General features: G+C 42.9%; 1 protein-coding gene across 5 annotated transcripts in view; it reads left to right on the top strand.

Moving 5' to 3' along the window:
- Positions 1 to 23819, top strand: part of KIAA0232 (KIAA0232 ortholog) — an 89475-nt gene that overhangs the window by 24395 nt on the left and 41261 nt on the right. For all 5 annotated transcript variants that reach the window (XM_055326312.1, XM_055326309.1, XM_055326310.1 and 2 more), the window contains one exon: positions 13660 to 14158. In XM_055326312.1, the coding sequence (XP_055182287.1) occupies positions 13928 to 14158 (231 nt within the window). In that variant the 5' untranslated portion in view covers positions 13660 to 13927. The remainder of the gene's footprint in view (positions 1 to 13659; positions 14159 to 23819) is intronic.

The following is a 23819-nucleotide window of genomic DNA, read 5'->3' as shown; positions in this document are numbered from 1 at the left end:
AGTTCTTTCTATTTGTGTGGAAAGCACTCATGTCTCACACTAATCTTGCAGGTTATATTATCTTAAACAGAAGCCTTATTCATTTCCTCAAATTTGACACATTTCTAGATGGGAAAGAGACAATGGGGTCTGATTGTCCATATCTACATAATTTTTCAGATTCAGAGGCTAAACAGGTATGTATGATCAGCTTTTAGCCTGTCGTTTCTTTAGTGATACAAGTTCTGGTTTAGGCTGTGAATTCTCTATGGATTTTCTCTTCTGGCCATAGATTTGCTCTGGAGGCATGCTACCTACTAAAGAAAATAAACGATCCCTTATATTCCAAATTGATGCAAATCTGTGTGTAACTACCTCGTTACATGTGTGCACTCTCTGATTTATTGAGCAGATATTTAGGATCTTGGTGAGAAGTAGTAGAATCTAAAAGCCAGAGTCGTCATAGTTCAAACATCTACTTTCATTATTCTGTTTTCTTCTGTTTATATTTTGTATGTCCTTTATTTATGCTTCCCCTTCAGATGCTTTTGTGTATGTGTGAAAATTGTATTAATACAGAAATTGAGGAATTATACAGTTTCAGGTAATTCAGACTCTTGTATACTGAGTACTTTATCAAATTTATTGTGAAAGTTGTAGTGAAGAAGACTGGTTAAAAAATATGTGGTTAGTGTCAAGTCATAAATTGCAAAAGTACCAAACTAGATCCAAGGGCAGGTGGAAGGTGGTGTGTTTCAGTAGGAAGAAGTACAAGTTGATTAAGGATAAAGACCAAAGCCCCCTAGCATAGGATGGTATATACAGAAAGAACAGACCTAAGGATTATTGATTTTGTGTCACTAGCAGCATACACGAGACCTGGCACACAAAAAGCCTCTAGCACACGTGTGGGTGGTGGAAGAATGAGCTGGGGCTCCTAGGTTAGAGTTGTTCCCCACCTGGGAGCTGAGAACTTGACCAGAGCTCAGCGTTTTCTCCACACACGCCAGTATTAGGAATATTGTATTTCCCAAGGCTGTCTTTGAGAATGTGTTCCATTTAGATTGGGAGAGTGTTTAGTTTGACACAGTTTTGCTCACCTGCCAAGGCCTAAAAATTCTGCTTATTAGCATGTGGAATATGTCACAGTTTGGCTTTGAAGAACTTTCAGCCTTGCTTGTAAAGGAACCCACATGCAGGAGGCAGTTGGAGAATAGTATGGATGCATATCACTTTTTTTTAAAGAATTTTTATTTATTTATGATAGTCACAGAGAGAGAGAGAGAGAGGGAGGCAGAGACACGGGCAGAGGGAGAAGCAGGCTCCATGCACCGAGAGCCTGACGTGGGATTCGATCCCAGGTCTCCAGGATCACGCCCTGGGCCAAAGGCAGGCGCTAAACCGCTGGGCCACCCAGGGATCCCGGATGCGTATCACTGAAAGGCAGAGAGCAGGAGGACAGTGAGTGCCCTAAGTGTCACAGGAAGAGAGCAGTGTGGCTTTAAGTAATTAGGGATGGCTGCTTGGAGGAGTTAGGGCACGAATTGGCTCATTACCATTTAGGTGTTAATGTTTCAGCAGTCCTCATGCCTTCAGAACCTTCCTTAGCTTGTTACTTTAGTCTCTCTAGTGGGACTTATTATTTGCAGTGTTTTAATTCATCTGCCTTGAATGTTCCACCCAAGTTGACCAGAATGCTGGTTTCAGTAGTGCTAGACTTATTTAAAAAAAAAAAAATTTTTTTTAAGATTTATTTATTTGAGGGAGCGTGCAGAGCAAGTGAGTAAGAACTCAAGTTGGGTGGGGGTGCAGACAGAGGGAGAGGGAGAAGCAGGCTCCCCACTGAGCTAGGATCATGGCCTGAGCCAAAGGCAGATGCTTAACTGACTGAGACCCCCAGGCATCCCTAGTGTTAAACTTTAGAGTTGTCTCCTATCAGGAGCCTCACATTTTAGCCCTTGAAGTAATCCTTAAGGCTATTGACACCTATCACTGCTCTTCCCTCCTCCCTGGCATGGGAGAGGAGTGTGCTTTCCCTACCCACACTTGAGTGAGGCCATGAGACTTGGCTTTGACTGGTGAGATGTGGGGCTCACTTCCAGGAAGGAGTTTCCAAAGCACTGGTGCATGCTTTGACCCAGGTTTTCTTTCCCCGTGGTTCCTGGACTAGCAGGGTTCAAGGTCGGCAACCCTACTGACATCTTGTGTACCAGAGAGGTTATGCTGTGGTTATGCTGAGTGTCCCTGCCAGTCCTGGACGGACATGTAGCAGGAGCATATAAAGCCTTTGTTAAGCTTCTGTGATTTGGGGATTGTTTATTTCTGCAGCATAATATACTTTATTTGACTAAATAACCTTTCTTACCAAATTTTGAGCTTTAGCACCCCATCCTGATTATTCTCGGCTTTCTTTTTGCTTTGTCAGTAAGCTTCATGGTTCTTGCTGTTCTGTATACAGTTTGACATTGTCACTGAGCCTTCCATGGATTACTTTCTACTGTAATGACATTTGACCCCTATCAAACACAAAGGCAGATGTTTTCTACTTCCCTCCGTCAATCCCTCTGGCACATTGTACTGTCTCAGAATGGTTGTGCTTAGCACCCATTTTCTGGGTATGAGGAGTGTCTCTCATGGTCCTAGGTACATGAGGAAGGGTATATGGATTCTGTTGAGCCAATGACCCTTTTTTAGTCAAACGTAGTTCATTTGCTGGAGAGAAAAGCCAGTATTGTACAGTAGAACTTCTGCCGTGACAGAAATGTCCTATATTTGCACAGTAGCCACTAGCTATGTGTGGCTTTGACCTCTTGAAATGTGGCTGGTGTGGCCAATTTTTTTTTATGTGCCATTTAAAAAAAAAGATTTTACTTATTTGAGAGAGACTGAGTGAGACAGAGAAGGAGCAGGGGTAGAGTCAGAGGGAGAAGGAGAAGCAGACTCTTCACTGAGCAAGGAGCCAGACTCATGGCTCAGTCCTAGAACTCGGAGATCATGACCTGAGCAGAAGGCAGATGTTTAACCGACTAGCTGCCTAGGTGCCCCAGAAAACATTTTAAGTTCTATGGAAAGGAAAAAAACACTGATAATGACCACACGAAAATACTGTGAATTATATTAGGGTGGAGAAATTGTGTGTGGGCATCCTTTTTTTTTTTTAAGATTTTATTTATTTATTCATGGGAGACACACACCAGAGAGAGGCAGAGACACAGGCAGAGGGAGAAGGAGGCTCCACGCAGGGAGCCCTACGTGGGACTCGATCTGGGTCTCCAGGATCAGGCCCTGGGCTGAAGGTGGTGCTAAACCGCTGAGCCACCCAGACTGCCACATCCTTCTCTTTTGTATTTAGAAAAATACTTAGGTTTTTTTTTTTTCTTTTTTTTTTAATGAAAGTAGATGGGATTCACTTGAGCAGAAAAGCAGAATTGCTTGGAGAGTAAGAGTAAGTCTGTTGAACAGATTTCCCTCCACAAGATCTGCCCTTTCCATTTTGCCCAGAGAAACGCGGTTTGGAACTGTTGACTGGTGCTCTTTATGATCAGTTATGCTGTAACACAAGCAAATTGAGAATATTCCACAGATGATAGATATGTACCATGTCAGAAAGAGATGGTGTTGTTTTTTTTTTAAGGTTTTATTTATTCATGAGAGACACACAGAGGCAGAGACACAGGCAGGAGGAGGAGCAGGCTCCATGCAGGGAGCCCAATGTGTGACTTGATCCCGGGTCTCCAGGATCACGCCCTGGGCTGAAGGTGGCACTAAACCGCTGAGCCACCTGGGCTGCCCGAGATGGTGCTTTTGAAATAATTTTTATATGTTTCCAGCAAATTTAAAAACATTCACTATAAAAAAAAATTCACTATATTACAAAAGAAGAAGGGAAATACTCTAATATTTAAATTTAGCTGGTCACTTGTCTCCTGTGCTTGAGCTCTAAAGAAACTGAACTACAGAATGTCTGATTCTCAGAGCTTATAGGACTCAATGCTGCTTGTACCCTAGGTGACTCGTCACACCCACTCATGGGGGCTGTAATTTGAATTACTTCTAGAAATGTGTGTGGTGTTACAAAGACTACAGAAAGACAGCATTATGTTTCTTGGCACGTTGTTATAATAAGGGAAGAGATTTTGGAAGATCAGTGAACTTCTTCAAAACGACCTTCATCCCACCTCAAAAATCCCTTATTATATTACTCATTTGAAACTTGTAGCCTTACCAAGTCTTAATTATTTGTTAAATAAATATTTACTTGTATAATAAGTATTAGATCGGTTTTCTTTTTTTCCTTGTGGACAAATCCTTTGGGACTAATTATATGACTCGAAAATGTTTATACAGACTAGATAAAGAATTAAAGGCTTTTATTTTTATTTTTAAAGATTTATTTATTTATCCATGAGAGAGACAAAGAGATAGAGGCAGAGACACAGGCAGGGGGAGAAGCAGGCTCCATGCAGGGAGCCTAATGCACGACTTGATCCCCGGACCCCAGGATCACAGCCTGGGCCAAAGGCAGGTGCTTGACCACTGAGCCACTCAGGCATCCTGAATTAAAGGCTTTTGTTGTTGAAATTCAGTCTATTGTTCTAGTCTTGGGTCTAATCATAATATCCCAGGCCTCTGGGCCCTGACTCCTGGGGACCAAGGGTGGTGTGGGATGCCTGGTGGGTGTCATGAGAGTGAGTAGGGCATGATAGGTATGCCCCCCCCACCCCCAGCACTTTCACTTCCAGGCTCAGATTCATGTTCCTGCCAGAGGCTCTGATTGATCCGCAAGCCTGTACAGAGTTGCCTGTTGTTTGGGGGAAGATTTTATTCACCGCTAGGACTATTTTTAATCCTTGAGACTTTAAAATGGCTAGAAATTGTACACTGGGCTTCAGAAAAAGCCCAGGACGTGCTGAGCTCCTCTGGGTCTGTGCTGTTTGGGGATCATACGGCTTCTCTGTGCAGAGACTGCTCTCCAGGTGTGTACATTGCAAAACAAATAGAAAACTGGGCAGCAGGGGGTCCGTTGTGTTTCTGGGTTCATCTTCTGCAGCTTAACCACTTTGAGTTCTTTGCACTGCCATGTTTGAATTTATAGCAGAAAACTAACATACTAACAAGAGGGAAGGCTTTGATGTGACTAGAAATTTGTTGCTTTTTTAAATAGATTTTCTGTCTGAGAGTGAGTGCATGAGTAAGAGGAGCAGAGGGGGAGAGGGAGAGGCAGACTCTTCTCTGAGTGGGGAGCCCCGTGTGGGACTGAATCCCAGGACTCTGAGATCACAACTCAAGCTGAAGGGAGATGCTTAACCGACTGAGCCACGGAAGTGCCCCAAAACTAGTTTCTTCTAAATGAAGATTTCATAGCTCTTTGTTTTAAGAGTAGTAAGGAAACCGAGTATTTTTTGTTCTAAAAGTGCTGTATATTTTACACAAATACTACTCTTCACATAATCTGATTAGTGAAGAAACTTGTAAGATTAAGAGGATATAAGCAATTTGAGGGGGGTATTTTTTTTTTAAAAGATTTTATTTATTTATTTATTCACTACAGACACAGAGAAAGAGAGGCAGAGACACAGGCAGAGGGAGAAGCAGGCTCCATGCAGGGAGCCCAATGTAGGACTCGATCCCGGGTCTCCAGGATCACACCCCAGGCCAAAGGCGGTGTTAAACCGCTGGGCCACTGGGGCTGCCCGAGGGGGGTGGTTTGTAACAATACCTTCCATTCGTATGACTTTATGAAATGCAAAGGCCACAAAATATTTGCTCATTGCAACAACCTTGTGAGAGATTTGAGGTGTAGAGAGAGCACATATATATTATTCTGTTTTACAGGTGAGGAAACAAGTTATGGAAACCAGCTCTTAAGTAGCGAAGGTGAGATGGACTACAAAACCCTAGATGTTATGCTGGGCTCATGTACTTTCCACTCTTTTGTGCTACCTTCAAGAATTAAAAAAGACATAAGTGATATAGAAACTTCCATGGGCATTTAATTATAGCTATGTATATTTTTTTGCATCCCAGGTCTCCAGGATCAGGCCCTGGGCTGAAGGCAGACGCTAAACCGCTGAGCCACCTGGGCTGCCCCTTTTTTATGTATTTAAAAAATATACTTATTGGAGAGACAGAGCATGTGCTAGTGAGTATGAGTGGGGTGAGGGGCATAGGGAGAAGCAAACCCCCACTGAGCAGAGAGCCCAGTGTGGGGCTCGATCCCGGGACTCTGGGATCATGACCTGGGCTGAAGGCAGACACTTAATCGATTGAGCCACCCAGGCACCCCTATTGTGGGACCTTTTAAATGATCATTTATGCAATCCAGTCTTTGGGATGATTCGGGTTAGTTTTGCATGGGAGAAAGATACGGTGATCCGAAGGCCTTCTTAACTCTGTAAACTTCTGGAGAAAGAATCAGATGTTGAAAAATGAAGTGAAGCAAAACAGAAAGCCTGGAGTGTATATAGTGGTGCTTTTTCTTTAAAACTCTTTTCCTGGAGACCCAGGATCGAATCCCACGTCGGGCTCCCGGTGCATGGAGCCTGCTTCTCCCTCTGCCTGTGTCTCTGCCTCTCTCTCTCTCTCTCTCTCTCCTGTGACTATCATAAATAAATAAAAATTTAAAAAAATTTATAAAAAAAATAAAAAAAATAAAACTCTTTTGGAGGGGCAGCCCTGGTGGCGCAGTGGTTTAGCACCACCTGCAGCCCAGGGCGTGATCCTGGAGACCCATGTCAGGCTCCCTGCATGGAGCCTACTTCTCCCTCTGCCTGTGTCTCTGCCTCTCTCTCTGTGTGTGTGTCTCTTATGAATAAATAAATAAAGTCTTTAAAAAAAAAACCAAACTCTTTTAGAGAGGTGTCTCGGCTCAGTGGTTGAGCTTCTGCCTTTGGCTTAGGTCATGATCCTGGGGTCCTGGGATTGAGTCCTGCATTAGGCTTCCCACAGGGAGCCTGCTTCTCCCTCTGCCTGTCTCTGCCTCTCTCTGTCTCTCATTAATAAATAAATTAAATCTTAAAAATCAAAACAAAACAAAAAACCTCTTTTGGAGGAGCACCTGGGTGGTTCATTCGGTTAAGCATTTGGCTCAGGTCATCATCTCAGGGTCCTGGGATCGATCTCCTCATCAGGCTCTCTGCTCAGCAGGGAGTCTGCTTCTCCCTCTGTACCTCCCCAATTATTTTTTCTCTCTCTTGTTCTCTCTCTCTGTCAAATAAATAAAATTTTTTAAGAATCTTAAAACATTTTTTTGGAGAATTTAGTTAAACCGAAATGAAATTTAACTTCATATTGATTAAATTTCACATTTGGAATGAGCGTAACAGTTTGAAATTTGGGTGTTTGCCAGCTGTGTTCTTGAACTTGCCAGGCAAACATTAAATGGGTTTTGCCTGTGTTTGTCAGACCATTCATTCCACTGTTTTGACCATGTCATTGATTGTACCCAAAATAAGTTTTCTTGTTTTATTTTATTTTAAAGATTTTATTTATTTATTCACGAGAGACCGAGAGAGGCAGAGACACAGGCAGAGGGAGAAACAGGCTCCATGCAGGAAGCCTGACGTGGGCTTCAATCCGCGGTCTCCAGGATCACGTCGTGGGCTGAACACTAAACCGCTGAGCCACCTGGGCTGCCCAGTTTTCTTGTTTTAAAGATTTATTTATTTGAGAGAGTGCACATGTGTGAGAGTATACAGAGGGAAAGGGGGAAGCTGACTTCTCGCGGAGCAGGGAGCCCAATGCTGGGCTCAATCCCAGGACCTTGAGATCATAACCTGAGCTGAAGGCAGATGCTTAACCAATTGAGCTACTCAGGCACCTCCAAAATAAGTTCTAATTAAACAAAAATCAGAACCAACATACCTAGGAGTCTCCTTTTAGTTCAGAACTGGAAACAGTCTCATTCTGTCATGTGTTCATCCCTCTGTTGAAGGCTTGCACAAGTTTAGGGAGAAGCAGCCTTGTTAGGGCCCCATATTCTCTTCCTGGGTCATCTGCTAAGTTTGAGGTTCAGAATAGGGAGGATGGACACTGTCTCCAAGAACATTTAGACCTACCATTATGGTACAAGAAGAGCCATCTTGTACTTTTTCTGTCTCAGACCCTATTACTAGGATCCACTCAGAGTTCTTGCATGGACAGCTGCCAGGTAGTCTGATGGTACCAGACTTAGCAGCCTCCGCTCTTCTCCTTTTTCTCTGCAGTCTGAACTATAGAGAGTAAAAAAAGGTCATAATCCCTAGTGACTCTAGAGATATGTCCTATTATTTTAAAATGTTACGTCATCAGTTATTGAACAAGTTCGAGAAGAGTTCTGTTAGGGGTAAAAATGCAAGGGAAGGTTTTAACCAGCTTTGATGAGATCTTGGGAGTTCAGTGTGCTTTGCTTCATTTTGCATTTATATGTTGATTTTTTTTCTCACCCACTTCTTGAATCTTTGCACTTGTCTAAAGAAGTGTGAAATTTCTTAATGACAACAGAGAATCCTATACTTGGGTTGAAACCACTTTTCTTTTCCTTTCCTTTCCTTTCCTTTCCTTTCCTTTCCTTTCCTTTCCTTTCCTTTCCTTTCCTTTCCTTTCCTTTCCTTTCCTTTCCTTTCCTTTCCTTTCCTTTCCTTTCCTTTCCTTTCCTTTCCTTTCCTTTCCTTTTCCTTTCCTTTCCTTTCCTTTTTCCTTTCCTTTTTCCTTTCCTTTTTCCTTTCCTTTCCTTTCCTTTCCTTTCTTCTTTTCTTTAAGAGCAAGCGAGAAAGGAGGAGGTACAAGGGAGAGAAAGAATATCAAGCAGGTTCCAGTGTCCATTTCAAAACCCTGAGATCATGACCTGAGCCGAAATCAAGAGTCCAACACTCAACTGACTGAGCCACCCAGGCACTCCTGATTAGCTTATAATTTAGTTCCATATGGTCAAAGAGTATATTTTCTATGATTTGAATCCTTTTAAATTTGTTACAACTTTCTTTATGGCCCAGAATACAGTCTTCTGTCAGATTGATGATAATATTACTCGAGTCTTCTAAATCCTTATGGACTTGGTGTTTATTTCTTTCAGTGTTTGAGAGAGGGGGATTTTGAAATCTAGTACGAATAATGGCTTTGTTTATATCTTGAAATGCTATCAGTTTTTATTCACACAGTTTGTAACTCTGCTACCAGGTATATAATAAATAGGACTGTTACATCCTTTGGTAATTGACCCCTTTATCGTCACGAAATGACCTTTACTTCTGTTACTACTCCTTGCTCTAAAATGTCAGATATTATAATCATTCTACCTTGTACTTTTTTTTTTAAGATTTATTTATGAGGTGCCTATGTGGCTTTAGTTGGTTAAACATCTGTCTTTGGCTCAGGTCATAATCCCAGGGTCTAATCGGGGTCCCTGCTTAGTGTGGAGCCTGCTTCTCCTTCTCCTTCTTCTTGTTCATGTTCTCTCTTGCTATCTGTGTCTTTCTCTCTTAAATAAAATCTAAAAGAGAAAATGTTATTGAGAGAGAAGGAGGGCAAGCATGGGGAGGGGCAGACATGCTCATGAGGGAGAGAGCGAATCCTCAAGCAGACTAGACTCACTACTGAGCATGGAGCCCATGTGGGCTGATCCGAGGACTCCAGAATCAAGAGTCAGCTGCCCAACTGAGCCACTCAGATGCCCCTGCACCTTGCTTTTTGTTAATGTTGGCATGGTGTATCTCTTCCCATCCCTTTACTTGGAACTTTGTGGATATTTTTATAAGGAGCATATATTTGCATCTTGGCGTTTTAAAATCCAGTCTGACCACCTCTGCTTTTTAATTGGTGGGTTTGACCATTTATGTTTATTGTGATTATTAACAGCTGTTATATCACAATCTGTCTCCAGGTGGCATTCTCCCATTGCAGGTAATATGGGAGGAGCTGGTAGCAGTGTTATTAACCCCCCCCCCGCACCCAGCTTCGTGTTCTGTTGCTGCCCTCCATTTTGCTTCCACGTATGTTACAAACCTCACAATAAATTGTTACTATTTTTGTTTCAATAGTGGAATTATCTTTTGAAGATCTTGAAATAAAAAGAAAAATGTAGTTCTATTTCTGGTGCACTTTGTTCCTTTGAGTGGTTGCATGTTTTGTTCTGGTGTCATCTTCCTTTAGCCTGAAGGACTTCCTGTAACACTTCCCAGAGCTATCTGCTGCTGTTGCTGGATTCTTTTTTTTTTTTTTTTTTTTATGATAGTCACACAGAGAGAGAGAGAGAGGCAGAGACACAGGCAGAGGGAGAAGCAGGCTCCATGCACCAGGAGCCCGACGTGGGATTCGATCCCGGGTCTCCAGGATCGCGCCCTGGGCCAAAGGCAGGCGCCAAACCGCTGCGCCACCCAGGGATCCCTGTTGCTGGATTCTTCCAGCATTTGCATGTCTGAAAAAAAAGTCTTCATTTCAACTTCGTTTTGGAAGATTTTGTGATGAGTATAGAATTCTATGTTGATGGGTTTTTCTTCCAGTCCTTCAACATTTTTTTGACTGATTATCTTTCTCCTTTGCCTGTTTCTGACAAGAAACTTGGTGTCCTTTTTTTTTTTTTCCTTCATCTTATTTTAAAGAGTCTATTTATTTATTTGACAGAGCGAGAGCACAAGCAGGAGGGAGCGGCAGGCAGAGGGAGAGGGGAAAAGCAGGCTCCTGGCTAAGCAGAGAGTCTGATGCAGGGCTTGATTCCAGGACCCTAAGATCCCAATCTGAGCTGAAGGCAGACACTTATCTGAGCCACCCAGGTGCTCCAAAACTTGGTGTCCTTAGTTCTTTTGCTCTGTTCTACCTGATGTGTCTTTTCTCCCCAGAGGCTTTGTGGTTCTTTGCTTTACCATTTGAATGGTTTTGTTGCAGGAAGTCTGGGTATCACTTTCTTCATGTTTCTGTGTTTAGAGTTCAGTGAACTTCTTGGATCTTAGTTGTCATCAATTTTGGGAAAATGTTGGCCATTATTTCTTCAAACATTTCTTTGTCCCCTTCTCTTTCTCTTCCAATTACACATGTTAGGTTTCTTAAAAATTGTCATACAGCTCGCTGAAGCGTATTAATTTGTTCCTTTCTCTCTTTCATTTTGTATGGTTTCTTTTGCAGTGTAAGACTGGAATCTTTCCTTCTGAAGGGGTTAATCTGCCATTACCCCCATCCTGCCTGCTTTTTTCTCTCTGACATTGTAGTTTTCATCTGTATATGTTTGACTTTCAGTCTTTATATCTTCTGTTCTCTGCTCATCACATATATGGCCTTTTGTCATAATCACTGCTTCAGAATCCTTTTCTGCTAATTCTCACTTTTGTGTCAATTCTGAGTTGGTTTCAGTGAATTTATTTTTCTCTTCATTTCTGTTTCCTTTATGCCTGCTTGTCTGCATGTCTCCTACTTTTTTTTATTGGATTCCAACCATTATTAATTTTACTTAAAGAAAAAAAAAAGATTTATTTCAGAGAGAGCACGAGTGTGGGGGGGGGGAGCAGGAGGGAAGTCTCCAGAGACTCCATACCAAGTGGGGAACCTGATACTGGACTTGATCCCATCACCATAATAAGATCATGATCAGAGCCGAAACCAAGAGGCAAATGCTCAACCAACCAAGTCATCCGGGTGCCCCTAAATCTTACTTTTTAAGATGCTCAGTATTTTTGTGTTCTATACATTTCTTGAGGTTTGTTCTGGGACCATAATGAAAGTAGAAATACTTTGGCCCTTCAGGTCTTCCTTTTGGTATATATTAGTCACACACTGTTCTCTCTAGGGCTAATTCCCCTACAGAGTCAGGGGTGTGTCTCTGAATTAGTTGGTTTTCAACTCTGGCTGGTAGGAAACAGCACCATCCCTGGGCATGCTGAACATCAAGTCCTATTTCCTTTTTTTTTTTTTTTTTTTAAGATTTTATTTATTCATGAGAGAAAGAGAGAGGGAGAGAGGCAGGGAGAGACATTGGCAGAGGGAGAAGCAGGCTTCATGGAGGGAGCCTGATGTGGGACTTGATCCCAGGACTGTGGGATCACGCCCTGAGCCGAAGGCACATGCTCAACTACTGAGCCACCCAGGCGTCCCCAAGTCCTATTTCCTTCTAGTTTTCTTGATGATCTTCTCCTGTGATCGGGGAGTTTATCACATGCATGCCCTGATTAGTACTCTACTGAATTCTTAAGGCTACTCTCTGCCGATCTTAAGTGCTGTTTGCTGTGAGCTTAAGTTGCCTTAGATCTTTCATCTAGCGCCTTCAGCTGTTGCTTCAAGTCTGTTCTCCATCTAGGTTGATCGTCATTGAATGAGAACCAGCTTGTCACCTTGCTTCAGGGGGTGTTCCGAGAATTCAGTGTATTGTTTAATTGATGATCTCTCTGGCATCCGAAGATTCAGTCATTTTAAAGAATTAATGAAATATGTTTTAATTTTGAGAGTCAGCTGGAAAATTTCAGCAAGTGAAAATTATAGAAAAACATTTACTTTATCTATTTTCCATAATTCAGAAAAGACTGTATGGTAGAGAAAAATTTTGAAAATAGAATATACGTTGACAACTTAATATAGTAACTTAGTCCTATGGTAGATTTGAACATTTTTCTTTATATTTAAAGTCTGTAAAAGTTACTATGTAGTTATTCATGAAATACAAGAAGTGGAGTCTTAAGTCTTTGGGGAAACGTCTTTCAGACTTGATACTTTTACTAACTAATAATACCTTTAATTTTTTTTTTTTTTTTTTAAGTAGTAAGAATGTGAGTAGGGTAAGGGGCAGAGTGACAGGGGAAAAAAATCTCAAGTAGACTCTCCACTGAGCAGGGAGCCTGACATAGGGCTCAGTCTCTTGACCTTGAGTCCATGACCTGAGCCTAAATCAGGAGTTGGACGCTTAACCGACTGAGCCACTCAGTCGCTCCTAAATCACTTTTGGTAACCCTCTTATTGTCTGCTAAAATTCATGCAAAAGCTGAGCTGATGAGATTTACTTGTCACTGTGGTAGTTTTCATCTTCTGGTGGCATGAGTGATTTAATAAGGCCGTTGTTAGATTAGTTTGACATATTGAAAGTAGGTTAATTTAGGGGAAAAAGCTATTAAGAACATGGCATCTATCATAGCAGTAAGCAAACCATCAGCCAAGGTGTAAAAGAATAAAAGTTACATCAGTTGTAACCATACAGCCTGGTGTGGCTATGAGCCAAATACATGTTTTACTTCACTTTTATGAAATAAAATAGCGAGCAGCCATGCAAAGCTTGTAGCTATACGAAATGATTGATTACCTTTATGAAACCTTCACTTTAAAGGACTAATTTTTAACCATTGTTTAAATGAAATTACTATTCAGCTGCTTGCTTCTGCTACACTTAAAAATGAACTAGTGATTTGTTACCATACAAATTCTTTCAGCATTACAGAGGAACAGAATTTTATTAGCCCAGTGTCTTGCGGTAGCAGAATAAACATTGGTATGATTGAGTTCAAGCACAACAATATAAATTTCTGAGTTTTCCTTTCTTTTAAATGATAGTAAGCTTAAAATTTTGAAATATCACTTGACTTAAAATGTCAAACATGACAGCAAAAAGAAATTCATGTTCAAAGACATCAAATTTCAATAAACAGTTCATTTGAATTTTTTCCAAAAGATCAGTAATTTATATCTTTATATAATGTGTACCTTTTTTTCTCTCTCTCATTTTTGTAGGTTCTGCCGGAGACTTCCATTTGGCCTCAATGTGAAAGTAAAGTAGAAAAACACATATGCGTGTGTATTGCTGTCAGGATGTTGATTCACTGGTCATGCCTGAAGAGGGAAATTCTGTTCTAATGGCTGACTGCCAGCAAAAATAGATGCTTATCCTACATGTCAAGCATCTCTCCTTTTTACTGGAGTGAAAATCCCCTCCAGATACCAACAGAACATCAACTCCAGAAAATGCTTCACATTTTAAGGATGTCAGCAACCTAAATTCATGCGCCCTATCTGTACAGTTGTTGTGGATGGTTTACCATCTGAAAGCTCCTCAAGCTCTTATCCAGGCCCCGTATCTGTTTCTGAAATGTCTCTGCTTCATGCTCTGGGCCCAGTGCAGACCTGGCTGGGACAGGAGCTGGAGAAATGTGGCATTGATGCCATGATTTATACCCGCTACGTCCTTAGTCTTCTGCTGCACGACAGCTATGACTACGATCTGCAGGAACAGGTATTTCCCTACCTTATGTGTTTTGTGACAAATCCTGATTGTGTCTGCATGTTTGCATTTCTCTTCAGAGAGCGCTTTGGTGCTCCAGAAAAGCTTGTAGGCTGCCAGCGTTTACAAACTCCTAACCTATTGGGGAGTGTTATGTGACTGGTTAGTCCAGCTGCTTTCTCTGTACTTAGATTTTCTCAGTATGGACCACGCTCTGGCTCAGACTCTAGATCTTGTCCTGGGCAGTGAGGGTTTGGTGATCTGCTGCCTTTGAGTAGTGCTCCTTTCTGTGGGTTAGGAGCATCACACATCATGACCCAGCGTCCTCGTTATCACTCGGTGATACTTCTTGACATTCCGGAGTTTAATGTTTCATTTTTATGTTAAACTGCTTCTTAACCGAAGTATGTGTTATAAACCAGTGGCCCTAGAAGCAGGGTAAAAGCACACAGTGTAGCCTTAAGTCATTGTGGATCACCCCATAAGTCGACCATTACACATTTTATTTGATTTCGGTGCTGAGTTGGAAGTGAGAAAGTAAGCAAATCTAGGATCTGGTGTTTTTTTTTTTTTTTTTGTTTTTTTTTAAGATTTTACTTATTCATGAGAGACACACAGAGAGAGGCAGAGACACAGGCAGAGGGAGAAGCAGGCTCCCTGCAGGGAGCCCGATGTGGGACTCTATCCTGGGACCCCAGGATCATGCCCTGAGCTAAAGGCGGCACTAAACCACTGAGCCCCCCGGGCTGCCTGCAAATCTACGTTCTTGAGAGAAAAAGCCCAATTCCAGTTCCACTCTCCAAAAGGAGCTCCTGAAGTGTGGCCTGCCAAAAGGGCACTACAGTTGTCACCAGTGACCACAGGAGCTCTGGGTGACTTTTGTGTGCAAAGGTCACACGAAACAGTGTTTTGTGGCTGCTTTTGTTGTTTCAAAACATTGTTACTAACACTGAAAGCAGGAATAAAGTTTCACTAACAGAAGAAAGTGGCTTTGGCCTTCCAAACCACAGAAGAGCCTCCAAGTACTATAAATACAGCATTTCACCACTGTGTTTAACGTTGGTCACTCACCAAATGTATAGAGTGTGTTACTGCTGTTGTTCCTTATCCTTTCTAGCGGACATAGCCCTGTTTTCCCTGCTTCTAGGTTGCTTACTGCCTTGGCTGCTGAGAATTAGGTTAGTGTTTTCAGGGTGTTACATATAACCTAATCAGAGAATATGTTGTATTGGTAATCACTTTTTTATATCATTTCCTTACTAAGACTCTTATTATTTTCCATCATCTTCCTAGTAAATGTAAAATATATATATGTTTTTAGGGGCAAATACAATGTTACATCTACAAACATGGAAGAATTTTTATTTCCAGGAATGAGGAAGATACTTAACTCAAAAATTGTGTACTCTTAGGATTGTGTGTTAACAGTATATGTCCAGAATATTTTATTAATGCCAATAAGTTTATTAGCACCAAGTATTTATGTACTGCATGCTGTAGAACATTAAGAAGGGAATGAAACATGGGCCTACTGTTAAGATTAGAGTTGACATCTCTCTGATGAGATGTGTTTGTGATTCCTCTGGTTCCTTTCTCAGTAGGGCCTGGGGTTCAGGGGCAAGGCAGCTCTCTGTCCCCAATGTTCAATCCTCCTTCCAGGGTGCTGCCTCATTTTTAGGGAGCAGGACAGATAAAGATTAGTGAGAATAGGGGTACCTGGATGGCTCAGTGGGTTGAGTGCCTTTGGCTCGGGTCATGACCCAGGGTCCGGGGGTCGAGCCCCACCTTGGGCTCCCTGCTCAGCAGGGAATCTGCTTCTCCCTCTGCCCCCCTCCCTGCTCCTTCTTGTGTGCACGCACTTGTGCACTCCCTCAAAGAAAATAATAAAAAATAATTAAAAGGATTAGTGAAAACAGAATGTGTTTGGAGTTGCAAGGAGACTCCAAAGGGAAATAAAGGCTCCTAAAATACTCTTCCCTCAGCCCAGTGCCAAGTCCCCTGCTGATGGGGAAGGTCAAATTGAAAATGATCCTTGTTTTAAATAAAAGATGACCTGGGAGGTCAGTTTGCCCCGGATGTTACCTTCCCATGACTCTGGGGAGGGATGCACTCACTGTTCCCCCAGGAAGAGAGTCTGGGTGTAGAGCCGAGGGCAGTCTCCCCAACAGGAGGAAGAGGAGTGGATGGCCTTGCCCACCCTCTGTGATTCAGACCCTGGCTCACAGTCCTGCTCCCTGGGTCACATCGTGATGGCCTAGCTCCTCGTTTGGAGGCCAGAGGACTTGGCATTTGGGTGTCTGTTTCCTTGAGGCTTTTTGCAGCCTCAGTCCGTAAGTCTAATCTTGACTTAGAAATGGACAGTTTTAAGGCTATTGCTGCAGCTACCAGCATTACCTGCCACATTTAATCTCTCATTTTTCCTAATATTGGTTAAAACAAACACACGAGCTCCTGAGTTCTAAGAAACCGATTTTGTACATGACTTTGGTCTCTGCTGCCCAGAGTGGGTAGAAAGAAAGGCTAATCAGTCCTGGGCCTGTGAGGTGGAATAACCAGCAGGGGTTAAGCACCAGTCTCCGATTTGAGCAGTTATAAATGCGGTTGTGGCATCACCTGGTTCCTGAGCTGCCCTAGAGAGCAGCGCCTCCACTGTGGATGCTGGGGATGTGCCACACAGTCTGTTTCCCTGAATTCTTCCCTCCCTCCTCCCTCCATCCATCCCTCCCTCCTCTCTCCTCAATTACCATGCTTCAGTAAGTGCACCCTCCACTAATCAGGAGCTCAGCTGCATGTCACTTTTAGATGTAGGTATAAACCTGGATTCGAACCTGCCTTGCAGGGCCCCGTGACCCTGGGCATCCTTTTCTGCTTCTCCCCCCCGCCCCCCCACCTTGAAGCTGTGTCATCTGCTTCCAAGCCTGGAGTCTCTTCTGGAGAGCTGCTCTTTGCAGTTATTAGAAGGTATTATCTTTCCCAGTAGATTATAAGGTCCTTGAGCATAGAAATAATTTTTTAAAAGATTTTATTTATTTGAGAGAGAAAGCACGAGCAGGGGGTGGTGGTAGAGAAAGAGGGAGAAGCAGACTCCCCACTGGGCAAGAAGCCTGTTGGTGGGACTCGATCCCAGGACCCTGAGATCATGACCTGAGCCAAAGGGAGACACTTCACCCACTGAGCCACCCAGGCACCCCCAAATATTCATCATTTTTGTTTTTGACTTTCTGTGAAATAATTTCAAACATCAGATGACAAGAATAGGGCAAGGCACTAGGTGTATGCTTGACGCAGTTACCTGTTGCTCATATTTTCCCATTTTTGTTTTATTTCTTTTCCTTCCTTGTGGTTCTCCTTGACCCCAAGAAAATTGGCATGTTTTTTTAAGAGTGGACTTTCTCAATTGGAGAAGGACAAACATTATATGGTCTCATTCATTTGGGGAATCTAAAAAATAGTGAAAGGGAATAAAGGGGAAAGGAGAAAAAAATGAGTGGGAAATATCAGAAAGGGAGACAGAACATGAAAGACTCCTAACTCTGGGAAACGAACTAGGGGTGGTGGAAGGGGAGGTGGGCGGGGGGTGAGGGTGACTGGGTGATGGGCATTGAGGTGGGCACTTGATGGGATGAGCACTGGGTGTTATTCTATATGTTGGCAAATTGAACACCAATAAAAAAATAAATTTATAAAAAAAGAGTGGGCTTTCTTAGATAGCTGTGTTACAGTTATAAAATTCAGGAAATTTAACATCAACACAGTAGTATAGAACATCCGTCAATGTTCCCTTTTTATCTGTTGTCCTAGTAACGTCCATCGTCGCAGCTTTCCTGTCATCTAGGATCCCATTGGAGAACATGCACTGACTTCACTGGTTGCTCCTCCTGGCTCCTTTAATCTGAAATGGTTCCGTATCTTTCCTTTGTGCCTCACGATGTTGATATTTTTGAAGATTACAGACTAGCTGTTTTTGAGGAATATCTTCTAACTTTGTGGTTGCCTGACGTTTACTCCTGTGTAGAGTCAGCTTATGTGTTGCTGGCAGTGACATTCCTTGAAGCGGTGTGTTGATGGCAGTGATGTTCCATGAATGATGGTGCTCCCTTCTTTTCCTTGCACCGTGGCAGGTGCCCATGATGTCAGTCTGCTTCATGGTGTCAGTGCTGGCTTTGGTGATGTCTGCCAGGTTTCTTCAGCGTAACCTGAGCATTCTTCCCGTGTAATCAGGTGACCCATGCAGAGAGACTGGCACTTTCGCCGTACCTAGATGCTTCCGCCTGAATCACCTATAACTGATGGCTGCAAAGTGGTGCTTTTTTTCTAGCTTTGTTTCCCCTCTACTTTTAGTAATTGGCATTCTACTAGAATGCCTTATCTTTTTGAGATCAGTAGCCTCGTCATGTAGAGAGCACCACAGCATGCCGGGCGCAGTGCCAGCCATGTGCTGTAGGGACTGCCTTAGTCAGCCCTCATACCACACCTTGAAGGTGGTAAGTATCATTCTGTTTTCACTTGTGTGGAAGTGGGCACTTGGAGAGGTTAGGTGATCTGCCTAAGGCCCACAATAATGAGTCAGGATGTAAACTTGTGTCTGTCAGACCCAGATCACATGCCCATTTTTAATATTAGTTTTATTGTTTTTGTTTTCATATATAATAAATACTGAATGAATAACATAACACTCAGCTGTAAAGGCAAGCTTTAGAAATGATGTGGAATTGATTTACCGTTTTTTACTGTACTTGTGGTTTGTAGAGAGGGGAAACGTTGCATTTGTTTTTGTTCACATTTGAATTAGGAGTTGAGTCCCTACAGAGTGAAAGTGGGTGCCATGGCAGCATGCATTGCCCAGACATTCAGAGCATTAAAGTCTCTGTTAAAATAAATTTGAGTTAAGTTGTTTCAAAAAAAAAAAAAAACTAAAACAAAAGAATAAATATATATATATTTAAGTAGGCTGCTGCAGAACCCAGTGCAAGCTACCTGAACCCATGACCCTGAGATCAAGACCTGAGCTGAGATCAAGAGGTGGACATCTAGCTGACTGAGCCACCCAGGTGCCTCCCCAAAATATTTTCTAGTCTTACTTAAAATTGGCCAGCAGGGAAGCTACATCAAAACTGTAACTTAGAAGGGGGAGTTTACTTTTCCTGCTCAGGGTTGTGCTGGGTTGAAGTTCCTCATAGTTTGCCATGAGTAGGAAGAGTTATTTTAGGAAGATAGGACTACCTTTCACTACCCCATTCTTAGAACCCCACACATACTTGGTTTTCTTCTATAATTAAGTAAATCAAGATTATCATCCAAGAGTTTATTAAAACATTTATGTCTTTAGATATTAATGTTCTCAGCATCATGAAATCTTTACTAGGAGCCTTTTTTTTTCTTTTTAAGATTTTATTTATTTATTAATGTGTGTGGGGGGGGGCAGAGACACAGGCAGAGGGAGAAGCAGGCTCCATGCAGGGAGCCCAATGAGCCAAAGGCAGACGCTCAACCACTGAGCCACCTGGGTGTCCCAAGGAGCCTTTGATTATCACAGAAAACCCAGCTTGGACTTATTTACACAAAAGTGGTAGTAGAGACCAGCACACCATGTATTGCAAGGCAGCGTGCTCACTTTCCATGCCCTGTACCTCCTCAGCAGCCCTGTGCTCTCCATCCTGTTGGTGGAGGTGCTTACACATAGTGGCTCAGTTCCTTGCTGAGGGTCACACAGCTAGTCCATTTGGGAGCCTTTATTGGTTTAAAAGGTTGGAAATGTCCAAGGGTACTCAGCTGGTTCAGTCAGTGGAGACTGCGACTCTTGATCAGGATTGTAGGTCTGAGTTCCATGTTGGATGTAGAGATTACTTAAAAACAAAATCTTGGGTCACCTGGGTGGCTCAGCAATTGAGCAGCTGCCTTTGGCTTGGGACATGCATGATCCTGCTGTCCTGGGATCAAGTCCTGCATCAGGCTCCTTGCATGGAGCCTGCTTCTCCCTCTGCCTGTGTCTCTGCCTCTTTCTCTCTCTCTGTGTCTCTCATGAATAAATAAATAAAATCATAAAAAAAAACTTTAAATAAATAGATAAAAACTTGAAATGTCCAGAGGCTAGGGCTGGCCTCAGTGGCAGCTTGACCTGGGGCCTTCTGTAGTCTCTGCCCCACTGTGAAGCTTTTGTCTTATCTATTGCCTTTATTCTCAAACACACCCTGCCCCCTCCGTCCCCCCTCCACTGTAGCCCCAGACTCCCACCCTCATTTGTGTGAGCACAGCAGGCAGAGCCGGGTCTCCTCTTGGTAGGGCAGCTTGGTCATCTCCCTGATTCCTGACCCACCTCCCAGGAGGAGGGGACACCTGGAGCCATAGGGACCAAGAATTTGAGAGGATGGTGCCCCAGAGGTAGTCTGGGGTAATTAGGGTGCTGAGCTGTCAAAAAGCAGCCCTCCGGGTGCCTTGGTGGAGCAGTCAGTTAAGTGTCCCACTCTTGATTTCAGCTCAGGTCTTTTTTTTTTTTTTTTTTTTAAGATTTTATTTATTCACAAGAGACACAGAGAGAGAGATGCAGAGACACAGGCAGAGGGAGAAGCAGGCTCCATGCAAAGATCCCAACATGAGACTTGATCCCAGGAATCCAGGATCATGCCCTGGGCCAAAGGCAGACGCTAAACCGCTGAGCCACCCAGGGATCCCCTCAGCTCAGGTCTTGATCTCAGGATCGTGAGTTCAGGCCCCATGTTGGGCTCTGTGCTGTGTGTGTGGCCTACTTAAAATAAATAAATAAAATTTTAAAAATCCTTTCAAAGTACCTGCATACTAAGTGGCATTTACTTCTAAAATGCTTTTAAGTTTGGGGAAATGTTCTTTGGTTGTACTACATTCTGAGACTTGTGTTTGAAACAAATGAACCATTTGTAGTGATATTCAGTCGTCATGATTTTGTTCTTTTTGTTTTTTGAAGGAGTTTCATCTTTGTACGCTTCCTCCGAGATTGCTCTTTCATGATCATCCCTAAATCTGTGTGATTGCTTTAGGTATTCTTTATGTTAAATTTTTTTAGTTCCAGATAGGGAGCAACCATGGATTCTGCACAGAAATACAAGAGGATTTTTTTCCTTCTGCTTTTGAGTACGTAATGACCAGGGTAGTAATGAATGGGTGAATATTCACAAAGGTCGTGTCTATCTAATAACACTGAGATAGACAAATAGCACATTGTACCATAGACACAAGCCCCGGTGTACCCTACAGCTTCAGCACGCTCCTGGTGTCTGGAGGAGAATCCAGCAGTGTGGCCTGTCTTCCGCCCTTCTTTTGTCCCTTCTTTCGGGGCAACTGGCACCTGCCTCACTAGCAGTTTCTGTCCAGGCCTGAGGGCCTCCCCCAGCTCCACTGCTTTCTCTGTCTCTTAAAGGGCCCTGGGCCTCAAAAGGGTACATTTCCCAGAGGAGAAAGCAGGCTCCAGTGTCTGTTCCCCTGTGCCGGCAGCTGCCCTCATCGAGGACGAGGACAGTTGCCCCTCCTTGTCTTTTCAAGGCCTGGATACTTTTGCAGTCTCTTAATGTTTCAGGACAGGTGTTGTGTGTTGGTTTGGTTTTGTATTTTATCTGGCTTTTCTGGTTAGGCTGGGCAGGGAAGTTGGTCTGCTGCCAGTTACCTTTTTTTTTTTTTTTTTGTAAAGACTCTTTTTTAAAAGATTTTATTTATTTATTCATGAGAGACACACAGAGAGAGGCAGAGACACAGGCAGAGGGAGAAGCAGGCTCCATGCAGGGAGCCCGATGTGGGACTCCATCCTGGATCTTCAGGATTAGGCCCTGGGCTGAAGGCGGCGCCAAACCGCTGAGCCACCCTTGCTGCCCGTAAAGACTCTTTCTTTACATTAATTTTGGGTCCCAGTAAAATTGAGAGGAAGACATTTCCAACATAATCCCCTGCCCCACACATGAAGAGCCTCTCCCATTATTAACATCCCCACCCAAAGCAGTACCTTTGTTAGCAAATCTGCACCAATACGTAATCACCTGAAGTCCATAGCTTATGTTAGGATTCACACTCTGTGTTGAACATTCTCTGGGTTTAGACAGATGCATAGTGAGGGACACGTATCCATCATCACGGTACCCCGCAGAGTGGTTTCCCTACCCCAAACATCCTCCCTGCTCCACCTGTTCATCCCCCTCCCTCAAGCCCTGACAGCACTGATCTCTTTACTGCCTCCGTCATTCTGCCTTTTCCTGAATGTCCTTTCACCTAGTAATATGCATTTAAGGTTCTTCGAGATATAGCCCGGAGCTTTGTGACACTGAATAATATTCCATCATCTGGATAAATCACAGTGTACTTGTCTATTTATGTACTGAATGACATCATGTTGTAGCACATGTCAGAATTTCCTCCTTTTGAAAGATTTTATTTATTTATTCATGAAAGACACAGAGGGAGGCAGAGACACAGGCAGAGGAAGAAGCAGGCTCCATGCAGGAAGCCTGATGTGGGACTGAATCCTGGGACTCTGGGGTCACGTCTTGAGCCAAAGGCCGATGCTTAGCCACTGAGCCACCCAGGTGTCTCACAATTTCCTCCTTTTAAAAGGCTGTATAATATTCCACTGTAGGAATATGCCCCATTTTGCTTATCCATTAGTCAGTGGACACTTGGGTTTCTTCCATGTTGTAGCTGTTGAGAATAATGGTGCCATGAACATGAAATAGTATCTCTTTGAGACCCTGCTTTCAATTTTGGGGGGTTATGTACTCAGGAGTGGAATTGTTTGATCATACGGTAATTGTTTTAAATTTTTTGAGAAACTGCCACTAGCTGTACCATTTTACATTCTCACCAACAGTACACAGGGGTCCAATTTCTCCACAAAATTACTCAGTTTCATTATTTTCTGTTTTTTTTTTTTTTTTTTTTAATGGTAGCCATCCTGATGGGTGTAAGGTGGTATGTCATTGTGGTTTGATTTGGACTTTCCCCAATGATCAGTGATGTTGAAGATCTTTTCTTGTACTTACTGGTTATCTGGGTGTCTTGTGTGGAGGACTGTCTTGCCCATTTTTAAATCGGGCTGTTTATTGCTGTTGTTAAGTATTAGGAGTTCTCCATATGTGTTAGTGTTAACCCCCCCCACCCCAATCAGAGACATGGTTGCACATATTTCCTCCCATCTTGTGGGCTGCCTTTTCACCCTGTGGAGAGTGTCTTTGTTGTACAAAATAGAAAAATTTTCATGAAATTTGTCTATTTTTTCTTTTGTTGCCTCTGCCTTTGGCATCCTGTCCAAGAGATCTCTTCCACAACTAATGTGAAGCTTTGCCCTATGTTTCCTCCTAGAGTTTTATGGATTTAGCTCTTATATATAGGCCTTTGATTCACTTCTGGTTGGATTTTGTATATGGCGTGAGGTTTGGATCCAGTGACATTCTTTTGCAGGTGGACATCTAGTCTTTTTTTTTTTTCTTTTTCTTTTTTTATTTAAATTTTTATTTATTTATGATAGTCACAGAGAGAGAAAGAGAGGTGCAGAGACATAGGCAGAGGGAGAAGCAGGCTCCATGCACCGGGAGCCCGATGTGGGACTCGATCCCGGGTCTCCAGGATCGCGCCCTGGGCCAAAGGCAGGCGCCAAACCGCTGTGCCACCCAGGGATCCCTGGACATCCAGTCTTAATACCATTTGTGAAAAGACT

The sequence above is a fragment of the Nyctereutes procyonoides genome, unplaced genomic scaffold (genome assembly GCF_905146905.1).
Source record: "Nyctereutes procyonoides isolate TBG_1078 unplaced genomic scaffold, NYPRO_anot_genome, whole genome shotgun sequence".
In the NCBI taxonomy this organism is placed as follows: domain Eukaryota; kingdom Metazoa; phylum Chordata; class Mammalia; order Carnivora; family Canidae; genus Nyctereutes; species Nyctereutes procyonoides.
Note: the sequence above shows the minus strand (reverse complement) of the source record. Positions and strands in the feature narration are given on the sequence as shown.